The 21,566-nt window shown below is 36.2% G+C and overlaps 1 protein-coding gene across 38 annotated transcripts in view; it reads left to right on the plus strand.

Moving 5' to 3' along the window:
- ABI3BP (ABI family member 3 binding protein) overlaps positions 1-21,566 on the plus strand; it is a 261,584-nt gene that overhangs the window by 108,070 nt on the left and 131,948 nt on the right. For all 38 annotated transcript variants that reach the window (XM_058731566.1, XM_058731582.1, XM_058731576.1 and 35 more), the window contains exons 5-10: positions 1,069-1,250; positions 1,817-1,872; positions 12,498-12,546; positions 14,042-14,113; positions 14,894-14,986; positions 20,524-20,601. In XM_058731566.1, coding sequence (XP_058587549.1) covers positions 1,069-1,250; positions 1,817-1,872; positions 12,498-12,546; positions 14,042-14,113; positions 14,894-14,986; positions 20,524-20,601 — 530 coding nt within the window. The remainder of the gene's footprint in view (positions 1-1,068; positions 1,251-1,816; positions 1,873-12,497; positions 12,547-14,041; positions 14,114-14,893; positions 14,987-20,523; positions 20,602-21,566) is intronic.

Here is a 21,566-nt window from a genome sequence, read left to right on the forward strand (position 1 = left end):
TACCATATATGGTAACATATTTTGTGAGCATTTTAATATGTGAATCATGAAACTATGTGTCATCTTGTAATTTGCTATTTTTGTTCAGTATTCGTAAAATCTGTTCACATTGATATATATATATGTATAGTTCTAGCTCATTGATTTCTTATGACTGTATACAGTACTAATGCGCTCCCCTGTCCTGGTTGGCCCACTGTGTGAGGCTGTTTACAGCAAGGTCAGAGGAGTCTTTGTATTCTGGTTCTGTCACTGGTCAAAGTCACTAGGTGGACAGCAATGGGCAAGTTAAATGATGTTTCTGAAAATCTATTTTCACATCTATAGAATGAGTTAATAACTTCTACCACTTCAGATGATTTTATGACAACAAGATAATATATATAAAACCTAGCATGTGATAAAAGTGCAAAAAAATAGCGGTGACAATTAGCATTACTTCATATGCATGTCTGAATATTATGAACCCCTAAGCAAATAGGTAACCTTGATCTTAAATTTGCATGGTTTGATTCTTTTCATTGAACTCTTAGCTTGGCTTTGGTTTTGATTCTATTTTTATGATAAGAACGTTTCACTCTTAAAATGCAGTCCCGGATGTATCTTAGAATTTCAGGATCCCCTTGTACAAAATTGAATGATACCACCTCTAATGCATGTTCCATGGCATAAACCCATACAGTTGCAAGTTAAACCCATTTAGCTATAAAACTTCAGTATTAAGCACTTGAAAAATTATACCTATGCTCTGTTCTATGCATAATTGGAAAGAAACGAACATCCGGCGCTTTCCAACTTTCATTTTGCAAAGTAGCAAATAATAGAACTGAATTCTGTCAGACCGTAACTGTGCTTCACATTCTCCAACTTGGCATTAGAAATTTAAAACCTTAAGTACACACTGAGCTGTTTTGTCATGTTCTCTGCAATTTCTAAAAAATAAAAACAGAAGCCAGCATTAAGCATAGTCTTTGAAGTAGATGGGAGTCTGTGATGTATTAAGAAACTTGGAATAGCATTCTGATTCTCCCTGTGGATTAAAAGCATCATGTTTTGGTTATTCAACAGATATTATACAATTCGCTATAGAGAAAAGGATAAGGAGAAGAAATGGGTTTTTCAACTCTGTCCAGCCACTGAAACAATTGTGGAAAATCTAAAACCCAACACAGTTTATGAATTCGGAGTGAAAGACAATGTAGAAGGTGGAATTTGGAGTAAGATTTTCAATCACAAGACTATTGTTGGAAGTAAGTACCAGGAACTGTTTGAGGAAGCTTTTTGTAACTTTTGTCTTTTTTTCCTAAGTACCAAAATTTTAATTATTTTATTCTTAAATATGAGGGGAGTTAACTGCCATCCTCTAGTGCTTAAAAAAAAATACAAAAGTGAAGACAATTTGAGTACTGATAGTTCAGAATCTTTTATGTTGATGAGTGTTTGTTTAAACAGAAAATGTGATGAACTGATGTTTGATGCCTTTATTGATAACACTTCTTTGGCCATTTTAGTATTTTCAATCAGTCTCAGATCTATGAGCACCAACTGAGTGAAAACAGCAGTAATGTGTATTGGTGTTCAGAATGGAAAGCTGGGCCAGTAGAAGTGAACATAGAAATACTTGAAGGGGCCCAAATCTTGTCATCTCTTCATTCAAACTTCATTGGAATCAGCGCTTGAAATGACAGTAAATAACTAATAGGAATAAAGAGTCTGAGTTAGAAAAGGAGTACAGTTGTCTTCATCATGAGTAGGAAGAGTTAATTTAGGAACACAAAGAATGAAAATAATGTTATTTTCTGCTTGTTTTTGTCAGGTAAAAGCAAAGTCAATGGGAAAATCCAAAGTACCTATGACCAAGCCCACACAGTGGTAGGTACCAGCTTATTCTCAGGAATGTTTTTTAGAAATTGTATCTGCATTGTGTTGTTGTTGTTGTTGTTGTTGTTGTTGGTTGCAAGAAAATAGGCCTATTAGGATTAGTTGACTGGCCATGGGGCTTTGTGTAAAGTACTTAATGCTTTAGGAATTTCTTTTTCAGCAAATGGAGGTAGAAATATGAGAGCAAATTATCTAATATGTTTATAGCTCTAAAATACTGATACTTGATGTAGTTATTCTATATCCAGATTCCAGGTATTTTGAGGTTATGCTTATTATCTGCAGTGGATTGTCTTTTAGAATAACCTGTTTCCACAGTAAATCTGTATATGTTCTATTTACATTGGTATTACTCACTTCTCTGTCCTCTTCCCACTATTTTCTCACTTCCTGCTTAAAGAGCTAACCCTTTTCAAAATGATGAAGCAACTGGCTTGGTTTTTATTTGTGACTAGCCTCTATTGAGTGTAGTAAATATCTGCATATCTTACCTGCCAGGCATCCCCCTCATCTAGACCCCCTCTTCTCTCTTACTGCAGAAACTCAGTCTCTTGTCCTTTTTCCCTCCACTTTTCAAAATCTGTTCTCAGGAAGCACCACACCAGTTACGTACTACCTGTTACAAATGTAAGCCATTGTTGTAACTGTCACAGAGATGTTTGCATTTTCTTTTATTGTTTTTATCTGTTTCTTTTTTTTAATTTGTTTATTTCAATTCAAATCAGTTAGCATACAGTGTAGTATTGGTTTCAGGAGTAGAACTGGGTGACTCAGCACTTACATATGACACCCAGTGCTCATCCCAACAAGTGCCTTCCTTAATGCCCATCACCTATTTTAGCCCATCCCACCACCCACCTCCCCTCCACCAACCCTCAGTTTGTCCTCTGTCTTTAAGAGTCTCTTATAGTTCGCCTTCTTCTCAGTTTTTATCCTTTTTTTCCTTCCCTTCCCCTATGTTGATCTGTTGTGTTTCTTAAATTCCACATATGAGTGAAATCATATGATATTTATCTTTCTCTGACTTATTTCACTTAGCACGATACCCTATAGATCCATCCACATTGTTGTAAATGGCAAGATTCATTCTTGGTGATTACTGAGTAATATTCCATTGTATGTGTATATATGTGTGTATGTGTATATGTATGTACATACATATATGTATGTACATACATACATACACATATATCCCATCTTCTTTACCACTCATCAGTCAATGGACATTTGGGCTCTTTCCATAATTAGGCTATTGTTGATAGTGCTGCCATAAACATTGGGGTGCATGTGCCCCTTCAAATCAGAATTTTTGTGTCCTTTGGATATATACCTAGTAGTGCAATTGCAGGGTCATAGGGTAGTTCTATTTTCAAGTTTTTGAGGAACCTCCACACCGTTCTCCAGAGTGGCTGTACCAGTTTGCATTCCCACCAATAGTGAAAAAGGATTCCTTCACCTTTCTCTGCATCCATTAAATCACATGCACGATTATAAGATGATGGCCCGAGCAGGTAGAGGAGGCACTCTGGTGAGAAGGGAGGAATTTGGTGCTGGCTTTGGTCCCTATGTTTTGGGAGTATCCAGCCAGGGAAATACCCTACAGTCAAGTGAACATGCAAAGACTATTCGTGGCTGCAAATTTGCTCTATTTAATGTGTCCATGTTGTGGATGGATATCTTTTATGTCTAATGAAATAGTCAAAAGAATACCCCATTGATCATGTAGGCTAGTAGGAAAAAAAAGGTAGTACATACCTCATTGGGATGAAAAAAAATGCAGAATTCTTGTCAGTGACAGAAAAATGGTTTGGGTAAAAAAGATTGAGAATTAATCCTGATAAGGCAAATGTTTCTGTGGTTTGCATTGGCAGAAAAGTGTGTCCCTTGTAAATTTATGATCAAGTAACGATTATTAGATTGCCCAGGAAAGTGTTTTGTTATGTTGCAAATCATCATGTAAGAAAGGAGATGGCAGGTAAATTCCCATGTCACATTCATTCATTCATTCATTTTCTTCTTTCCTTTCTTTAGATTTTGATTTGTTTCCTAATAATCTAATATCTAAAAATTGAGACTATATAGATATGGGGAAAGCAATAAAAACAAAATTATCTACAACACTGCCAAATAAAGACCAGTATAAAACCATTTATAATCCACTTAGTCAAAATATGGCATAGCATATTTCATGTCATAAAATGCTCTTCATATATATAATTTTAATTACTGTGTATTCTATAATATAAATTGGAAACTCAGTTTCCAATTTGTAGGCATTCAAGTTATTTCTAATTGTTTTTAATTATAAGTGATGCTATGGCAAACATTTATGACCATAATCTTAGTTCATTTGTCTACTTGTTTCTTTATAATTGATACTTAGACAGGAATTAGTAACTTAGATTCTTAACATTTTGAAAACATCCTATATATGATCAAATTTCTTTCTAGAAAGGTTGGGCCATTTTACCATCTTGCTATCAATATATCAGAGTTATCTTGCCAATATGCCTTGATTATCAACATGTATTTCCATCACTAAATTTTCACATAATGTAATAGTTTAAAATGTTTTATAATTTTTTCCCCTGATTTCTAATAGCACTGCTTTCTTCACTCGTTTATCAGCCATTTGTATTTTCCATTTAATGACTTTTAGTTTTAGTCTTTAATTCAATGGGGGTCTCATGGTTTTTATTGAATAGATTTTAAAGATTTTATAGATTAAAGAACGTTGACTCTTGGTTATATCATCTAGGAACATTATTCTCACATTTGTTATCAATTTTGTTTATGGAAATTTTTGAAATAGCCTACTTTTAAAATTTGTTTAATCAAATTATTTGTCTTTTCCATTGTGATATTTACAGTTACATTATATTTTATAAAGCCCTTCTTTATCCAGAGATCAAATATTTCCCTCTTTTGTTTTTAGTTTTATAAGTGGTTTGATTTTTGTGGTAATTAAATTCTAAACTATATGGGTTGTATTTCACTCTATTGCAGGTGGTAAAGTCATATATTGATTAGGTTATATATATATTTTTCCAAACAATCATTTGGCCCAGTACTAAGTATTGAGTTGTACCATTCCTTGTTAAGGTCCCTCTCTGGCTTTGTCTCAAATCCAACCACAGGGAATAGAGTTGCTCTTTGATTCTCTTCTAGAACAATCCCCACTCTTGTTGTGAATGGTTACCTAGGAGGCATATCTTATCTCCCACCCTCTTGGCTGTCATGCTTTGTCTTGCATGTGACTCAATGATGTCATTTTTTTCATTCCTTTTCTTCAATCATATCCCAATAATGTTTTGTGCAAAATATTTCATCTAGTGAGAGTTACTCAGCAAAATTGGGAAAGATGATTGATGTTTACTCCCAAGGAATTTAATTTCTTTTTCATATCATAAATAGCCATGATGAGAAGGTCGAGGAAGAAACTTCCTGCATCTGTGACACAAAGCCAGATATTTTATCACTTCAAGCTGTGAGGCGGAGTACTCCCAACTCCAGCCAGCTGTGATGAGTTGTGGTTTGAAACTCTTGGTTATTTCCAAAGGAAAACCCAAATTAATTAAAAAGATATTTTAAGGCTTCTCTGTGAGGCTTTCTCCATTGTCACTTTCTGCACAGCCATCTGTCCTCTTGGGTAGCTCTAGAACACAGGAAAGTTGAAAAGGAACCACTTGGGATAGCCTTAGACCATCTTACATGACCACTTAGAATTGATTCTGAAAATAGATTTGATATTTTAGAGGCATATTTTAATCCAAATAGTCAATATCAATCCAAATGTTCAGATATCTCTGAGACTGCTTTTAGAAGGCAATATTTCAAGAACTATGAAATTAATTCCAAATGTTTTACTTTTAGACTTTTAAGCAAAAGATGCATTGAAAAATGCTTTCTTTCACCTATATGTGTTTACACCTAAAACTTGTATGCAGCAAACTCTTAACCTCTTCTAAACAGAGATTTGGAAAGGAAAAGACAATGTGAACTATAGGATATCCATTTTTAAAAGATAAATAATATTTACGCTAAAAATTTGAATGTTAAAAAGAGCCCCATCTTAAGCATCTGATGCATTATATTTGTAATTCATGTATCTCCACACATGTTCTGTTGGCAAGCCCCAGCACACTTGTACCAGGTACAGTTGCCAGAAGTTTCTTCTGATGGTTGGTGCCTTTATTCTACTTTCACCCATGCCTATACCTCAGGAAAAATCAGACAAAAGGTGAATTTTAAAGATTGTGATTTATTCTATACAAGGTGTATTACTTGAGATTCAAGATACTGTGAAAGAAATACACATTTATCATAATTATGCTGTTGGGTCCATGTCGAGAATTTAGAACACACTTTTTTTTAAGTTTATTTTATTTTTTTTAAGAGCGTGTGTATGTGCAGGCTTGAGAACTAGTTTGGGAGAGAAGCAGAGAAAGGGAAGAGAGAATCCCAAGCAGGCTCTAAGTTAGTGTGGAGTCCCACAGGGGACTTGAACTCATGAACTGTGAGATCATGACCTGAGCCAAAATCAAGAGTTGTTTGCTTAATGGACCAAGCCTCCCAGGGGCTTGTAGAACCTTCTGTTGACAGAGGTGAAACCTAATATTTATTAATAGGTTTTATTATGCATGATCCAATCAAGAACATGGCTAAAAGGACCTAATTTTAACACATTAGGTCTATATTTTTAAAAAACTAAGTTATCTTACTAGTTCACTAAACAATTTTTGAAGCATTTAACAGATTTTATTTTATTTTAAGTGTTTATTTTTGAGACAGAGGGTACGCACATGTGGGGAGGGGGGGGCAGGCAGAGAGAAAGGGAGAAGAAGGATCTGAAGCAGGCTCCAAGCTGACAGCAAGAGAACCTGATGCGGGGCTGGAACTCGGGAACCCCGTGATATCATGGCCTGAGCCTAAGTCAGCCATTTAACTGAGACACCCAGGTGCCCCTTAATAGAGATTTTAAAATAGAAGTTTAATTATTTAATCAAAATCGCTTTAGAATAAGTGTTCCCCTAGTATATGACATCTTTTACCCTTCTGTTTTTTTCCATCAGAGATCACCCAGCTTTAAAACCATGTCTATTTTTGGCAAAAAGAGAAGTTGTGACAATTTTTAAAGTGTAACCATTATCAGATAAGTAAAGTGAATAGGGAGAACTACCATGTGGTCACCACTCACACCTTAAGATTGTATACAATGAATATATCAGGTATCTGTAGCAATTGCTGTCTTAAGCAGAAATTTGAAAAAATTTCTATCTAGACCGATGATACTATCAAAGGTGTATATATGATTCCTCCCTAAATGACCAGAAATATGAAGACTTTTGCAAATAGGACATTAGATTAAATCAATGTGTTTCCTAACTTTCATTAGAACATCCTAAAAATGGGGGCGCCTGGGTGGCTCAGTCGGTTGGGCGTCCGACTTCGGCTCAGGTCACGATCTCGCGGTCCGTGAGTTCGAGCCCCGCGTCGGGCTCTGGGCTGATGGCTCAGAGCCTGGAGCCTGCTTCCGATTCTGTGTCTCCCTCTCTCTCTGCCCCTCCCCTGTTCATGCTCTGTCTCTCTCTGTCTCAAAAATAAATAAAACGTTAAAAAAAAAAAAAAAATTAAAAAAAAAAAGGTCACTGCCCTTTAAAAAAAAAAAAAAAAAAAAAAAAAAAAAAGAACATCCTAAAAATGAATTAAAACCACAGTGTAACAGGTCCAAGTTCTTTTCATGTGGTTTGGCTTAAACCACTGAAGCTTGACTTTGAGCAACCATTAGCCACTCCCCAAATGGGCAACTTGTCTTTATCTCAGGAGCTAAAACTAGTTAAATCTACAATGAATATTCTGATACCACGAAAACACCAAATAGCCAAACTTGAAAAGAAGAGGCTGGAAAGAACAACATTATCACTACATGTATTAAAGCTAATTTTCAAAATAATACCAGGAGGAAGTTAGTATAATGCAGAGTGAGTAAGAAGTCCCTCATCCTATATGGTTACTGCTGTGGTTATTTCCACCTATGCATAGGCTTTCCCTAACCAGGACTTAAAATCGGGCTGAATTGGTCATCAGGTCATTGCTGTTGACCACATCAGCATTCTCTCCCCATAGAGTCTCCCCACCTGATACTTGGCCATCAGGTCCTCAGAAAAATGGTAGAAATGAATTCCCTTAACTAGTCCCCCAGCTCAGGATATATATAGTACAACCTAGGTTCTTTAGGAACAGGGTATCCTGAAAGTCAGGAAAAAGGAAAGACTGCATTTCTTATAGGGCAGGAGGGAAATATGCTTACATCCAGGCATACAATAAACACAGAAAAGAGTTTCTAATGAAGGGAGGACAAGATCTGTGGTGATAGAGGCTTGCGGCAGGAATGGGAGTCCACAAAATGTCCACAGAAAAGAGAGCCGGCAAGGACATGGCCTGAGAGCAAAACTGGGACAGCAATGAAGGAACTGGTACCTTTTTCAAAAACACTGTACACAGAACAGTTTGATTAAAACTGGGTTGTAATTGGTTAAACACTGTTAACTTGGAAATTATCACAATATTTCATTTTTCAATGAATCCTGGTAACAGACTGTTTCCTACACTTTCATAAAAAGATACAGGGAAAGGACTCAAAGTGTCAACCTCTTAGTGGGAATTTTAAAGCCTTCAGCATAGACATTTTAATGTTTATTTTTGAGAGAGAGGGAGGGAGAAAGAGAGAAAGAAAGAGAAAATGTGAGCAGGGGAGGGGCAGATAGAGAGAGGGGGACAGAGGGTCCAAATTGGGCTCTGTGCTGAGAACAGACAGCACAGTGCAGGGCTCAAACTCTGAAACTGTGAGATCATGACCTGAGCTAAAGTCAGATGCTTAACTGATGGAGCCACCCAGGTGCCCCTTCAGCATAGACATTTTAGGCAGAAGTATTTTCCTGATGCCCCTACAAACCCCACTTATAGAGAGGCAGCTACTTGCTCATGAGTCCAGTCTTGGTACATCTTTGGATTGCAGATTAGGCAAGAGAGTAATTATAGGTCTAGAAAGAACTGGGTCCTGCAGCTAAATTATTTCCTTGTTTTTTGGCAGCACATATTGTACATATAGTCATGTCATCATAACGGAACATTGGTAGATACTCAAGAGCTCAAAGAGAAACTTTGTTCCGTTCACGTGAAGAGTGGAATATTTTCCATTTGTTCTTGTCAAAAATTGTTTAAAACAAATCATCACAGCAAAGGAACTAAAAACTGAAATAATGAAATTCGAAAGCAGTCAACACAGCAACATGTAGGTGTTTTTGCTGCATTGTGATGTGTCTGAAAAACTTCACATTCTGCAAAATGTGCTGTAAGTGGCAGGATTCATAGGACAAATAAAAAATAGGGCTTTCAAAAAGCCTTTGGAACTGTAGCAACAGCTCTAACAAAAATGATCCTTAGTACCTGGAAGGATAATGTGGCCCCTCCAGCAAGTGGTTCTCATGTGGCTGGAGGTTGGCACACCTGGTATTTAAAGTTCTCAAGTGAGGGGTGCCCCAGTCGGTTAAGCGTTCAACTCTTGGTTTCAGCTTGAGTTATGATCTCACAGTTCATGGGTTCAAGCCCCACATCGAGCTCTGTGCTGACAGCATGGAGCCTGCTTGAGATTCTCTCTCTCCTTTCTCTCTCGGCCTCTCCCCACTTGTGCTGTTTACCTCTCTCTCAAATAAATAAACTTTAAAAAATTAAAAAAGTAAAGTTCTCAAATGATAAAGACCATGTGCTCGTGTACCTTTCACTAGAGCAGGACAGGTGGACACGCGAGGCAGAGCCTGTATCTCTCAGGGAAAGGATCCTGTGTGCGAGTGCTCCTAATTAATTTTATGATAAAGCTGAAAGAGATCCTGCTGCCAGTGTGATACCAAAGCTGAGAATTTTTTTTCTTCTCCTGCTGAAGGTGATACTTCTATTTCTACTATTCCCTTCCCCTTGTCTGGGGAAAAATGTGCATAAATTATACTTAAATCATTCCTCTATTTACCAATAGCACGTGAGTTCTGTAGTACAGACCCGGACGTAGTAATTGAACAGACTGTTGATCAAAATAACTTTTCTTAATTAAAATGTAATTCATGCTTGTAAAGAACTGAGAAAGAAAAGTATAAAAGATGAAATGAATCCATTTATAAGAAATAGCCACTGTTTTAAAAAAAACTATGATCTTTCTTTCTGATCTGTCTGTACATACTCGTTATAAAATTAGGTTATAATGTGGTTATAATTGTAACGTTTATATTTATTTATATTATGCATATTTTCTACTTTGTTAAGCAGATGTCAAAAATTTGAATCATAGTTTATTTAATAAGACTTCTGCTTTTGGATGATGTAGTTGTTTCACATAGTGGTAATAATTTACGTGTAAAGGTATTGATCTTGAATTCCTTAGATCAACATTAGATTAGGCTAGATTGTGATGAAGGCAATTACTGTGTGTGTTAGTCCACTAGGGCTGCTATAACAAAATACCATAGACTGAGTGGCTTAAAAAACAAACATTTAATTGTCATAGTTCTGGAGCCTGGGAAGTTCAAGTTCAAGGTGCTGGCAGATTTGGTGTCTCCTGAGAGCTTGCTTCCTGGATCACAGACAGCCATTTTATCACTATGTCCTCACTGGGTAGAAGGGTGGAGGGACCTCTCTGGAGTCTCTTTTATAAGAGCACTAATCCCACTCACGAGGGCTGGATCCCTCATGACTTAATCATTTCTCAAAGGTCTCTCTACTATCACGCTTGGGAGTTAAGTTTTAACGTATCAGTTTTGGGGGAACATAAGCATTCAGTCTATAGCACTGGGTCCATAGGTATAAATACTACTTTTTAGAAATCTGACAATAGTAAACTTCTACTTTTTGTGGTTTTTAAACATAAGGACCTTAATACAAGAAGAAAAATAGCAAACAGTAAGTTTGGTATTGTGGCCCCTCTTTTTTTTTTTTTTTTAAATTAACTAATTTATTTTTAATGTACATCCAAGTTAGTTCCCATGTAGTGCAACAATGATTTCAGGAGTAGATTCCTTAATGCCCCTTACCCATTTAGCCCATTCCCCTTCCCACAACCCCTCTGGCAACCCTCTGTTCTCTTTATTTAAGAGTCTCTTATGTTTTGTCCCCTCCCTGTTTTTATATTATTTTTGTTTCTCTTCCCTAATGTTCATCTGTTTTGTATCTTATATTCCTCATATTAGTGAAGTTATATGAGATTTGTCTTTCTCTGACTAATTTCACTTACCATAATACCCTCCAGTTCCATTTTCATAGTTGCAAATGGCAAGATTTCATTCTTTCTGATTGTGTGGCCCCTCATTATTATGGGCATATCATTCACTGAAATGTTAGCACATCAATGAGTCTCTGTTGTTCACAAGTGTAAACACCTATGTGGTAAGTATCTCATTCAGCACATTCTGGATTCTTAACAGATCTGGTACATGGAGTCTCTATGTTATGTATACAGGTTAAATCGAGCATTAAAAAATCAACATCATGATTTTTAAATTTTAAAATGATTTTTTAAAATTTAAAAATTTAAGTAAATTTTTAGTCATTTAAAGGAGTAAATGATTACTCCTTTAACTTAGTCTAATTCTTCCCTATATATTTGCTTTCCTTATTTTGTTTCTATGTCTATCCATTACCTGTCTTATCCTTGGCTCACAATTATGTCCAGTGATTACTCCACTTTAAGGGTAACACTAAACCCGTCTCTAGTTCAAGGTACTCCATGGCATCAGGACTTGCTGTAGGACATCTGAGACAATTTGGGAGAGGGGAGAATGCATTGGGACCTGCCTTTCTAGTTTGAGTCCTTGTGCATAAATGTGTGCAGGATGGTGAAGAGTACAAGATTTGGAAGTAGAAATTTCTGGATCTGAATGCCAGCTCTGCTTTCTTGGGCAAGGAGATGCATGGTGGTTGGATTGCCCTTAGTAGCAGCAGTTGGGTACACTCAAACAATGGATTCTGAGCAGTTTTAAAAGATAATATGTAGCTTAGCATCTGTTTGAGGGGAAATGTAAGGGCAGAATCTGGCTGGGTCACATCTCAAATGAAGTGATAGATGAACTAGTAGTCAATCCACATGGTTCAGTTCCTTTCCATTGCAGTTTCAAGGTAAAGTACATAATGGGAGCTCTGAAGAAATTGCTTCTTTCAAGTCTTTGGACATTTATGGGGAAAACCAAGTAAGCCTAATAAAATAGAGGTAGATAGGGGTTCCTGGGTGGCCCAGTCAGGCGGCATCCTCTTGATTTCGGTTCAGGTCATAGTCTCACAGTTGGTGAGTTCAAGCCCCACTTGGGGCCCTGTGCTGACAGTGCAGAGCCTGCTTGGGATTCTGTCTCTCTTCTTTCTCTGCCCCTCCTCTGTTTGTGTGTGAGAGTTCTCTCTCTGTCTCTCTCTCCCTCTCTCTCTCAAAGTAAATAAAAATTAAAAAAAAAAATAGAGGTAGACATATGTACTAAGATTTCCAGCAACTGTAGACAAGACAGGCTACTTCCAGGTCTTTGCTTTATTTATTTATTTTTTAATTTAACACTAACTAAAAGCCAAATCTCTTCTCTTTTCAGCCAGCATATGTCCCAAGGAAGCTAATCCCAATAACAGTCATCAAACAAGGTAATTTGTATGAGTCTGCTCTGGATATGTGTTTATAACTATTTCTGTAAATTTTAATTCCAATACAGTTAACAGTTTAGAACTAGTTTTAATATACTTTTTGCACTGAGATAACTAAACATAGCACATTAAAATCTTTTTTCTGGGGGCGCCTGGGTGGCGCAGTCGGCTAAGCGTCCGACTTCAGCCAGGTCACGATCTCGCGCTCCGTGAGTTCGAGCCCCGCGTCAGGCTCTGGGCTGATGGCTCGGAGCCTGGAGCCTGTTTCCGATTCTGTGTCTCCCTCTCTCTCTGCCCCTCCCCCGTTCATGCTCTGTCTCTCTCTGTCCCAAAAATAAATAAAAAATGTTGAAAAAAAAAAAACATTAAAAAAAAAAATCTTTTTTCTGACTATTTTAAAGCAAAAGTGTGAAAAAATCAGTATGGTCTAGCAAATTAGAACTTAATAATTTTGGCTCTCATACCAATAGGTCAAGTCTTGGCAAGTCTCACTGATTGGACAACTAGGGACAAAGCAACCATAACAAGTATTAACTTAAAAAAAAAAAACAGTTGAATATGTGTGGCTTTGTTCAGGGTTAAATTAGCGTACATGAAGAAAATCATTAATAGGATATTTGGATTAGTGAAACGAAAACTATGATTTAGTGCTCCCTTTAGGAAAGTAAAGGCATCCAGTTTTTGAGAATTATAATGTCTTATTCCATTTCACTATCCAATTGTTTTTGTTTTGACTTTCAGTTTTTCAAATTATTAAAATGACTCCAATATTTCCAGAAAGTTTCTTGGTAGAAGAGATCAGACATTTACAATAATTAATCATTTTAAGAAAATACAGTGTCTTAAGTGTAATCTCAAACAGTGTCAGTATTGGAATAATCTAGATTCTTTGAGAACATACATTTTCACTTTTTAATACTGTATTAATTGCCTGTTTTGTGCTATTTCTTTAACTTGGGTAGGTTGCAGGGGAGTAGAGATAAGGAAATTTCATCTCATTAGAATGGAACACTTGATGATAGAGTAACAGCCTTTCATTACCTAAAGGCGTAGGTGTTAAGGTGAGATGTGCCTTCCAGTCCTTTCTTTGGCTGTGTACCAGTGCAAAGGGTTACTTTTTACTAATTTATTTTTTTTTGTTTTAAAAAAATTTTTTTTTCAACGTTTTTTATTTATTTTTGGGACAGAGAGAGACAGAGCATGAACGGGGGAGGGGCAGAGAGAGAGGGAGACACAGAATCGGAAACAGGCTCCAGGCTCCGAGCCGAGCCATCAGCCCAGAGCCTGACGCGGGGCTCGAACTCACGGACCGCGAGATCGTGACCTGGCTGAAGTCGGACGCTTAACCGACTGCGCCACCCAGGCGCCCCACTTTTTACTAATTTAAAAGTTATATCCAGGCTTACCCCATGCAGATTGCTTCACATCACAGTACTGCTATTTACTGCTTACTATTTTTTTCCCATCACACTGTTAACTTTTTTCATTTCAACAGTGATTCAGAATGTTACTCACAGGGCTTCAACTAAATCCCCTGATAAGACTCCCTTTGGAGGAACAATATTAGGTGAGTATATCTTGGTATCTATACCTGCATTAAGTCAGGCTATTTTTGATAATAGGACCATTATGGAATTTTACACTGTTAGACCTGTTAGCAGGTCTATTAAATTGAAATTGGTTCATTTTCTTTGAATATTTAGCATCCTTCTTTGTGTCCATTCTAGGCTAGGAGCCAAGAGCTGCTACCTCTATTACAGTATGTTAGAGAAGCATTTCTAGCCCATGCCTGGTGGGAATGGTGGCACCCATCCTACCTGCCTTATAGTGTTGTTGCAGTTGGGAGGGAGTCCTTGTTGCATTGAGCTGCTTTTTAAAAAGTATTATTAATAATAGGGAGCCTGGGTGGCTCAGTCAATTAAACGTCTCACTCTTGATTTCAGCTCGGGTCATATCTCAGTTTGTGAAATGGAGTCCCACGTCTGACACTGCGTTGACAGTGCAGCACCTGCTTGGGATTCTCTTTCTTCCTCTCTCTCAAAATAAATAAGTTAAACTTAAAAAATTATTATTAATAATGGTGTTCTTTTTCACTACACATCTTAAACAACCATTTTATGATTTTTGAGTCTGTGGATTAAAAGCCAGGATTTTGTAGTTTAGTTCTGAATATTTAAAAAAAAAACTATTTAAAAGGTACTGTCATATTTTTTTCTGACATTTTAGGTTTGGTTTAAAAGTGATTAAGCCATATAATTGCTAAATTTTGTAGTTTTTGTTAAATGACGAGCTTTACTTTATGTCATGATGCATTTTTTTCCTCTTACTTTATTCTATTTTCTTGCAGTCCACCTTATTATTCCAGGTCTCAATGAAACCACCGTAAAGCTTCCTACATCCATAATGCTTGAGATTTCAGATGCAATCAAGGCACAGTTAGGTAAGCAGCAGTGTTGTATATGTGAACTTTGCAGTGACTGACTACTAGTACTGATAATCCTAGGATATCCAAGGAATACAGCAAATGAGCTATGTGGGCATCTTAAAGTAAAAAGTAAGGAAAAGGCATGTGCACCATTGATGGGAATGTTAAATGGTGCAGCTGCTGTGGAACATAGTATGACCATTTCTCAAAAAGTTAAGCATAGAATTACCACATGATCCAGCAATTCCACTTCTGGGTATATAACCAAAAGAATTGGAAAAAAGGTTATCAAGGAGGTATTTGGACATCTATGTTCATACCAGCATTATTCACAATAGCTAAAACATGGAAACAACCCATGTGTCCATCAACAAATGAATGGATATGCACAGTGATGTTTATAGCACCGTTATCTACAATAGCCAAGTTATGGAAACAGTCCAAGTGTCCATCGACCGGTGAATGGATAAAGAAGGTGTAATGATACAGAATTTCACTGTTTAAGATGGAAAAAGTTCTGGAGATGGATGGTGGTGATGGTTGCACACATTGTGAATGTATTTGATATTACTGAAGTATACACTTAAAATGGTTGCTATACTGCATCTTATGTATATTTTACCACGAGAAAAAAATTTGGAAAAAATATAGTAAGGGACAGAGAGATTAGAGTGTTGCAAGTATTTATGCAAATCACTTTTGTAGGTAAATAGTTATTATAAATTATATGAAATGTATTTATATTTAAAGTGAACATTTATCAAATTATCCAAAATACATTTATTTAGGTAAAATTTTCAAATAGAGTGATTGTTAAAAAATTATTGTACTATACTGTCAAGGGGCCATGAGATGTTTTCAGTGAGAACTGCTGTAGAGGTCAGGTATGTTATAATTATTATTTACCTGAGATTGATACTGCCTCCTACTTCTATAAATAACTTGATATAATTTCAGTGTTTTAAAAACATGAAAAATAATACTTTGGAGGGGGAAAAAACAGCAAAACCCTTTAAAAGGAGCCCAGGAAATAATTAATTGTGGTGTTCAGTGGAGTAAATTAGTTGCTGCATTTTAGAATCAAATTAGTCAGGATTGTCTCTATAGCACAGTATCTCAAATGTGATGGAGCATCAGAAGTCCCGAAGGGCTTGTGAACACAGACTGCTGGACCCACTGTCAGAGTTACTGTTTCAGTAGCTAGGGGGTAGGACCTGAGAGTTCGCCTTTCTAACTAGCACCCAGGAGATACTGAAGCCACTTGTTTGGGAACCACACTTTGAGAACCATCCCTCTACGGTCTCCAGAGAATGACTTGGGCTATTGGTAAATATGGAAGGAGAGGGCATGATGTAGTAGAAATTGAACAAAACTAAAAAAGGTGAATATTTTCTCTGAATTATGCACTAGCAAAGAAGTTTAGCACTTACTATATAGGTAAGTTACACAGGTCCTGCCCACGACAGGACCTCAGACTTAATTTCTCCTGACCTTTGCTTGTTTGATGCTAGGCAATCAGATTGGAACAGTTTTAAAAAGTGAACTCTTAAATTCTCCTGTTAATTTGAGAATTGACTGAAAGAAGGGAAAACAAAGCCTTAAGTAAGTAGTAGAGCACTTAACTGGTAGACTGAACAGTCCCACAAATTTTAGAAAAGTTTTCAGAACTTACATATCACCATTGTATTAAGATGTGAAAATATTTTCCAATCTTTGTGATTTTGTGCATCCTTATATTTTTATTATGACATATTCATACCTTTTGGTCCTAGAGTGAGTTACCTCCAAGAATGTAGACAAGTGACTTTAGACAAAATTTCCTTAATTTGTTCCTCAGACTCGATCACTTCTCTTTTAGCTGTCAAACTCTGTGACTAAACTCTGCATCATCTAAATGCCATGTTAAGAGCCAGGAACCTTCCAAATTGAATTTCTGCAGTGAACCTATATTTGGAATCCAGTGTTCAGTACTCTTAAACTTACCTGTTCTTGGCCTGGAGCCTATATGCCTTGTCCTGGTCCTGTTTGGGAGTCTTGTTGGGGAGGAACTGGCCAATCTCTTACTGATGTGGTTCCTAATCCATCCAGCAAAACCACAAAACACAGAATTTGTGAAGGAGGCTGAAAATGAGCAGTTTTTTCCCCAGAACACTGCTGTCCATTTTGAAGTAGATGATGTTTTTTGTTCCTTAGTCTTGTGTGATCTTTCCTAAATTTTTTGGTTTTTGTGAATTTCTACATGCTGCCTTAATACCAATTCAGTCTTTTTGTTTTCTTTAGAGAATTACACAGTGGATATGTTTTGTTTTGTTTCTGCTTTTATTTTTCTGATATGATCCACTAAATATTCAGGATTAAGTGTGATTTAAATAAAGAAAAATTGTATGCAAACAGTAAATATAATTTTTGACTTTTCTGGCAAAACACCAGCTTAAATTGAATACATGACAAATTTCTTGTGCATTGAAAAGTTTGGCAGCTAGTATATTTGAAAATGTCCACTAAATCCATCAAATGTACCGTCTTAGAAGACTACATTTAAAAATTACATTTTAAGGTTACCGCATTTAATGAGAAGAGATATTGCTTAAATAGTGCTTTATACTACCAAGGGAGAAATAAAGTTGCCTGAAGTTATTTAACACCGCAGTTCAGAAATGTACTATTTTCTTGAGGGGGTAAATCCTAAAAATAATATCCTCATTCCAACAGGGCCCATCATGGGACATCAAGAAATTAATAGCTTTTGTTCTAAGAACACATGGTGTGAGTAATGAAAGAAATAAACAAGAAAGCTAGTATTACACACACCCCTCCCAGGGGCATATAAAGGGTTTGCCAAAGCCAAGACTTACCCTGCCAAAAATGAAAGGAAACAACTGTGTTGAAAAAAGGTAGAGAAGAATCAGAGAGGAAAGGGAATTTCCTGGGTTTCAGGCCATGTTCTTGTGGCATTTTACTGTGTTCTTGCCAAGACTATGGTTGTACATAATGTAGGTGAATGCCCATGGCTTGATAAGAGACGTAAAGGCTCTTTCATTCAAAAATCTCTATCTACCAATTTCTCTGATGTCTGAAATGGCATTTTTAGAAACATACTATGCCTTTATAAGGTATTAGTGATGTGAGAAGAATACAAATGTCTCTTGAGGGTAGTTTACCTTTTTTTTTCCCCCCACTAACAGCCTAATTTTAGGTTAATGTGATTGCCAGCTGAGGGCATGTTTTTAATACAGGGAGCTAAAGCAAGGTAATCCAGAGCATTGTTTGAAATAAGATCTATAGGTTAAAATAAATAGATAAATAGTCCTAGTCAGCCAAGGAAACCACCATAGGCTATTACCCAGGAAGGAGGAGGGCTACCACCATAGGAAGGAAACCACCATAGGCTATTACCCAGGAAGGATTCGCAAAGGTGTCTTAAAGGAGAAGAGGACACTGAAAAGAAAAAAAAAAAAAAAAAAGGATTAGAAAACCCTTTACCTCACATAAAAAACAAAAAACAACAAAAAAAAAAAACCTTACATGGTAAACCTTGAAAGTAACAGGTTTCATAAAAAACAGAGCTCATAAAAATCTGGAATCTGAATGTTTCTTCCTGTGCTAACAATCACAGTGGTTCAAAACAAAAGCTGTCACAGCAACAGAAGAAAATGTTAAGTTCAGAAATTTTAAAAATGGAGTTTATTATAAATTTCTACTGGATCTGCTTTTTAAATTATTTCATAGAGTCCCTCTCTTTATGCCCTGCTAAATTAACTTGAACAATGGTATTTAACATTTCTTTTGTACAGAAATGCTGTGCAACTTTATGTGTACATGAATCCAAAACACACACTTGATTGTTAGATGTGGCAAATATGGAAGCACTTGTGATCTCTATTTCTAGCACTTTAAATCATTCCTGAAAACAATCAGCTGTCTGTAAAAATTTGTTGTAGACCTCCATAATACAGATTGAAACTGATTTGTTTCTATTATCATTGTGAAAGGGATGACTTTACAATTGTCTTGAAGTCCTTCAGAATAAATAATTTGTTGCCCATGTTAACTGTTAAGAAAATGGTCTTTACAACAGTGATGTGAACTACAGAAGGAAGGTTTTAAAACTTTTATCCTCAAAGAACTTTGAGAGAATCATTTATTTTTTTTTTAATTTTTTTTTCAACGTTTTTTATTTATTTTTGGGACAGAGAGAGACAGAGCATGAACAGGGGAGGGGCAGAGAGAGAGGGAGACACAGAATCAGAAACAGGCTCCAGGCTCCGAGCCATCAGCCCAGAGCCTGACGCGGGGCTCGAACTCACAGACTGCGAGATCGTGACCTGGCTGAAGTCGGACGCTTAACCGACTGCACCACCCAGGCGCCCCGAGAGAATCATTTAGATCAATAGTTCTCAGCAGAGGGCACCTTTGTCCCCAAGGAGATAAGTGGCAATATCTGGAGACATTTTTGTTTTTCACAATTGTGGAAATGGTAATGAAATCCGGTGGGTAAAGACCAGAGATGCTGCCAGACATTCTATACCACACAGTAACCACCCCCTGCCCCACTTCCACCACCGCGAACCAACAAAAAATTATCCAGCCCAAAATGTCACTAAAGCCAAAGTTGAGAAACCCAAGAAGTTCTGTATAGTCTTAGGACTCTAAAAAAAATTGAAAAATTAAAAAAAAAAAAAAGAAAAAGAAAAAAATTCCATCTGATTATAATCATTCCAAGGTTACATGATTAGGGTATCTCAAGGATGAATTAATTAATTCATGCCACTAGACTTTCAAAATACTACAAATAAGTCATTGATTCAGGGTGCTACATAGCTGAATCAAGTTAATCCTAAATGTATTTTTAAAATAAGAAATATCTTAATCATTGGGAATCCCTGGTGTAAGAATGTATTTTCTTTAAAAAAGAATACTTAAATTTTAGAAGAAAGTTTCCATAGTTTTCTGAAGAGGTTAAAAACAAGAGGGAAAAATTATTTTATTGTTGATGCTAAGCTCCCACAGAGACCAAAAGACCAGTGTTAATATGTGGCTCAAATAAATAGCTGTTATTTTTTGCCACAAATATTATTAAATATCTTAGTTTCCTATGTGTTTTATTTGTTTTTCTCAAATTTTGGTGTCATAACCTATTGTTTTATTACTATGTATAATAGAAGAAAATTTCTATGTATTCTTTTTTTTTTAAATTAGGAGTACTTGCATATAAAATTCTAGGGAGTATTTGCAATACAATTTATGCTTTCCAGAAACTCCTATTTATGAATCAGTATGACTTGAGAATTATCTCAAGTATTGGATTGTTATTTTTTTCTTCATTCCAATGCCAATTTAAATCTTAAAGAATTACCTAGAGTTAAGGAGATGGAATTCTGAAAAATCCCTGGTTGAAATGCCCAATAACTTTGTTGACTGCCTGGGGGGAAGAATTAAGAGCAAAATAGATTTCTTGAAATAATAGGTTACTTGATTATGTTTTCATGAATTATATTTGGACACTATGTTATGAGGAAGTGAGGTGAATTGTTTGTTCTCTGACTTTATAGCTAAGAATGAAACGTTGGCATTACCTGCTGAATCTAAAACACCAGAAGTAGAAAAAATCCCAGCACGGCCCATAACAGGTAATGCGGTCCCTATGTTGTTAATTTTGAAAGAATAAATATTTTTTGAAATGATAAATGATTGACAAGTTTACACCTTTTTTCAGTGAGGGGCCATTAGGAAATTAATCTTCATCATAAGCACAAACAAAGAGATTGTAGGTCCTTAATTTAACATCTGGAAAACCAACTGATGCAGAAGGAACTATTGAATCTTATGACCCATATGTAATATGGAAGATATATTTCTCACTCGCAATTAAAATTGTCACCTCAACATTCTAAAATATTTTTATACTAAAATGTAATACTGTGGTTTTGGTGCTTTCCTTTTATATGAAGACATGAGTTCATTTTTCATTTCTTCACTTTTGCATGTGGTCAGTTTAGCAAAATGCCATTATCCCTCCAAAATCTGTACCTTGATATCTATGAAGGCAGCCTGGAATCACTTAATCTATAGAAGATTATGAAAGATTAACAATCCAAATATAAAGAAAATATATAATAGTTCAGTAAAAATCCTTTCAAGAATAAATGTGGATACATTTTCCCCATAGTTGATCAGCCGTTACTAACAAACATTCAAGCATTTCTTCTCTAATGAACTGCCCAAGTCCAGCCCACTGGGGACATGTTATTCTCTGAACCACAGAGTTTTTGCCAGAGCAATACCACTTTATCCAAGTCCCAGTGAAACAAACATTTGCCCAGAATTTCCCCAAATCCACACTTAGCAAAATATCTCCAATCTAAAGTGAATTTTTTCATCTGTAAAATTACCATAAATTGAAATATCCGTGACATTTACCTTGTACTAAAGTCTTGGATTCATAACTGGTCCAGAAAAGATAAATATTGGTAGGGAAATAAAATAACGTGATTTCAAGAAACCTATTCAAGTAGGAATATTTCTTCCAGAGTAAGAAGTATATGCTTCGACCTACATGGGAAATGGACCTTCCATTCCCCATCTTCACAGGTCT

Source organism: Neofelis nebulosa, chromosome 5 (assembly GCF_028018385.1).
Source record: "Neofelis nebulosa isolate mNeoNeb1 chromosome 5, mNeoNeb1.pri, whole genome shotgun sequence".
Taxonomy (NCBI): domain Eukaryota; kingdom Metazoa; phylum Chordata; class Mammalia; order Carnivora; family Felidae; genus Neofelis; species Neofelis nebulosa.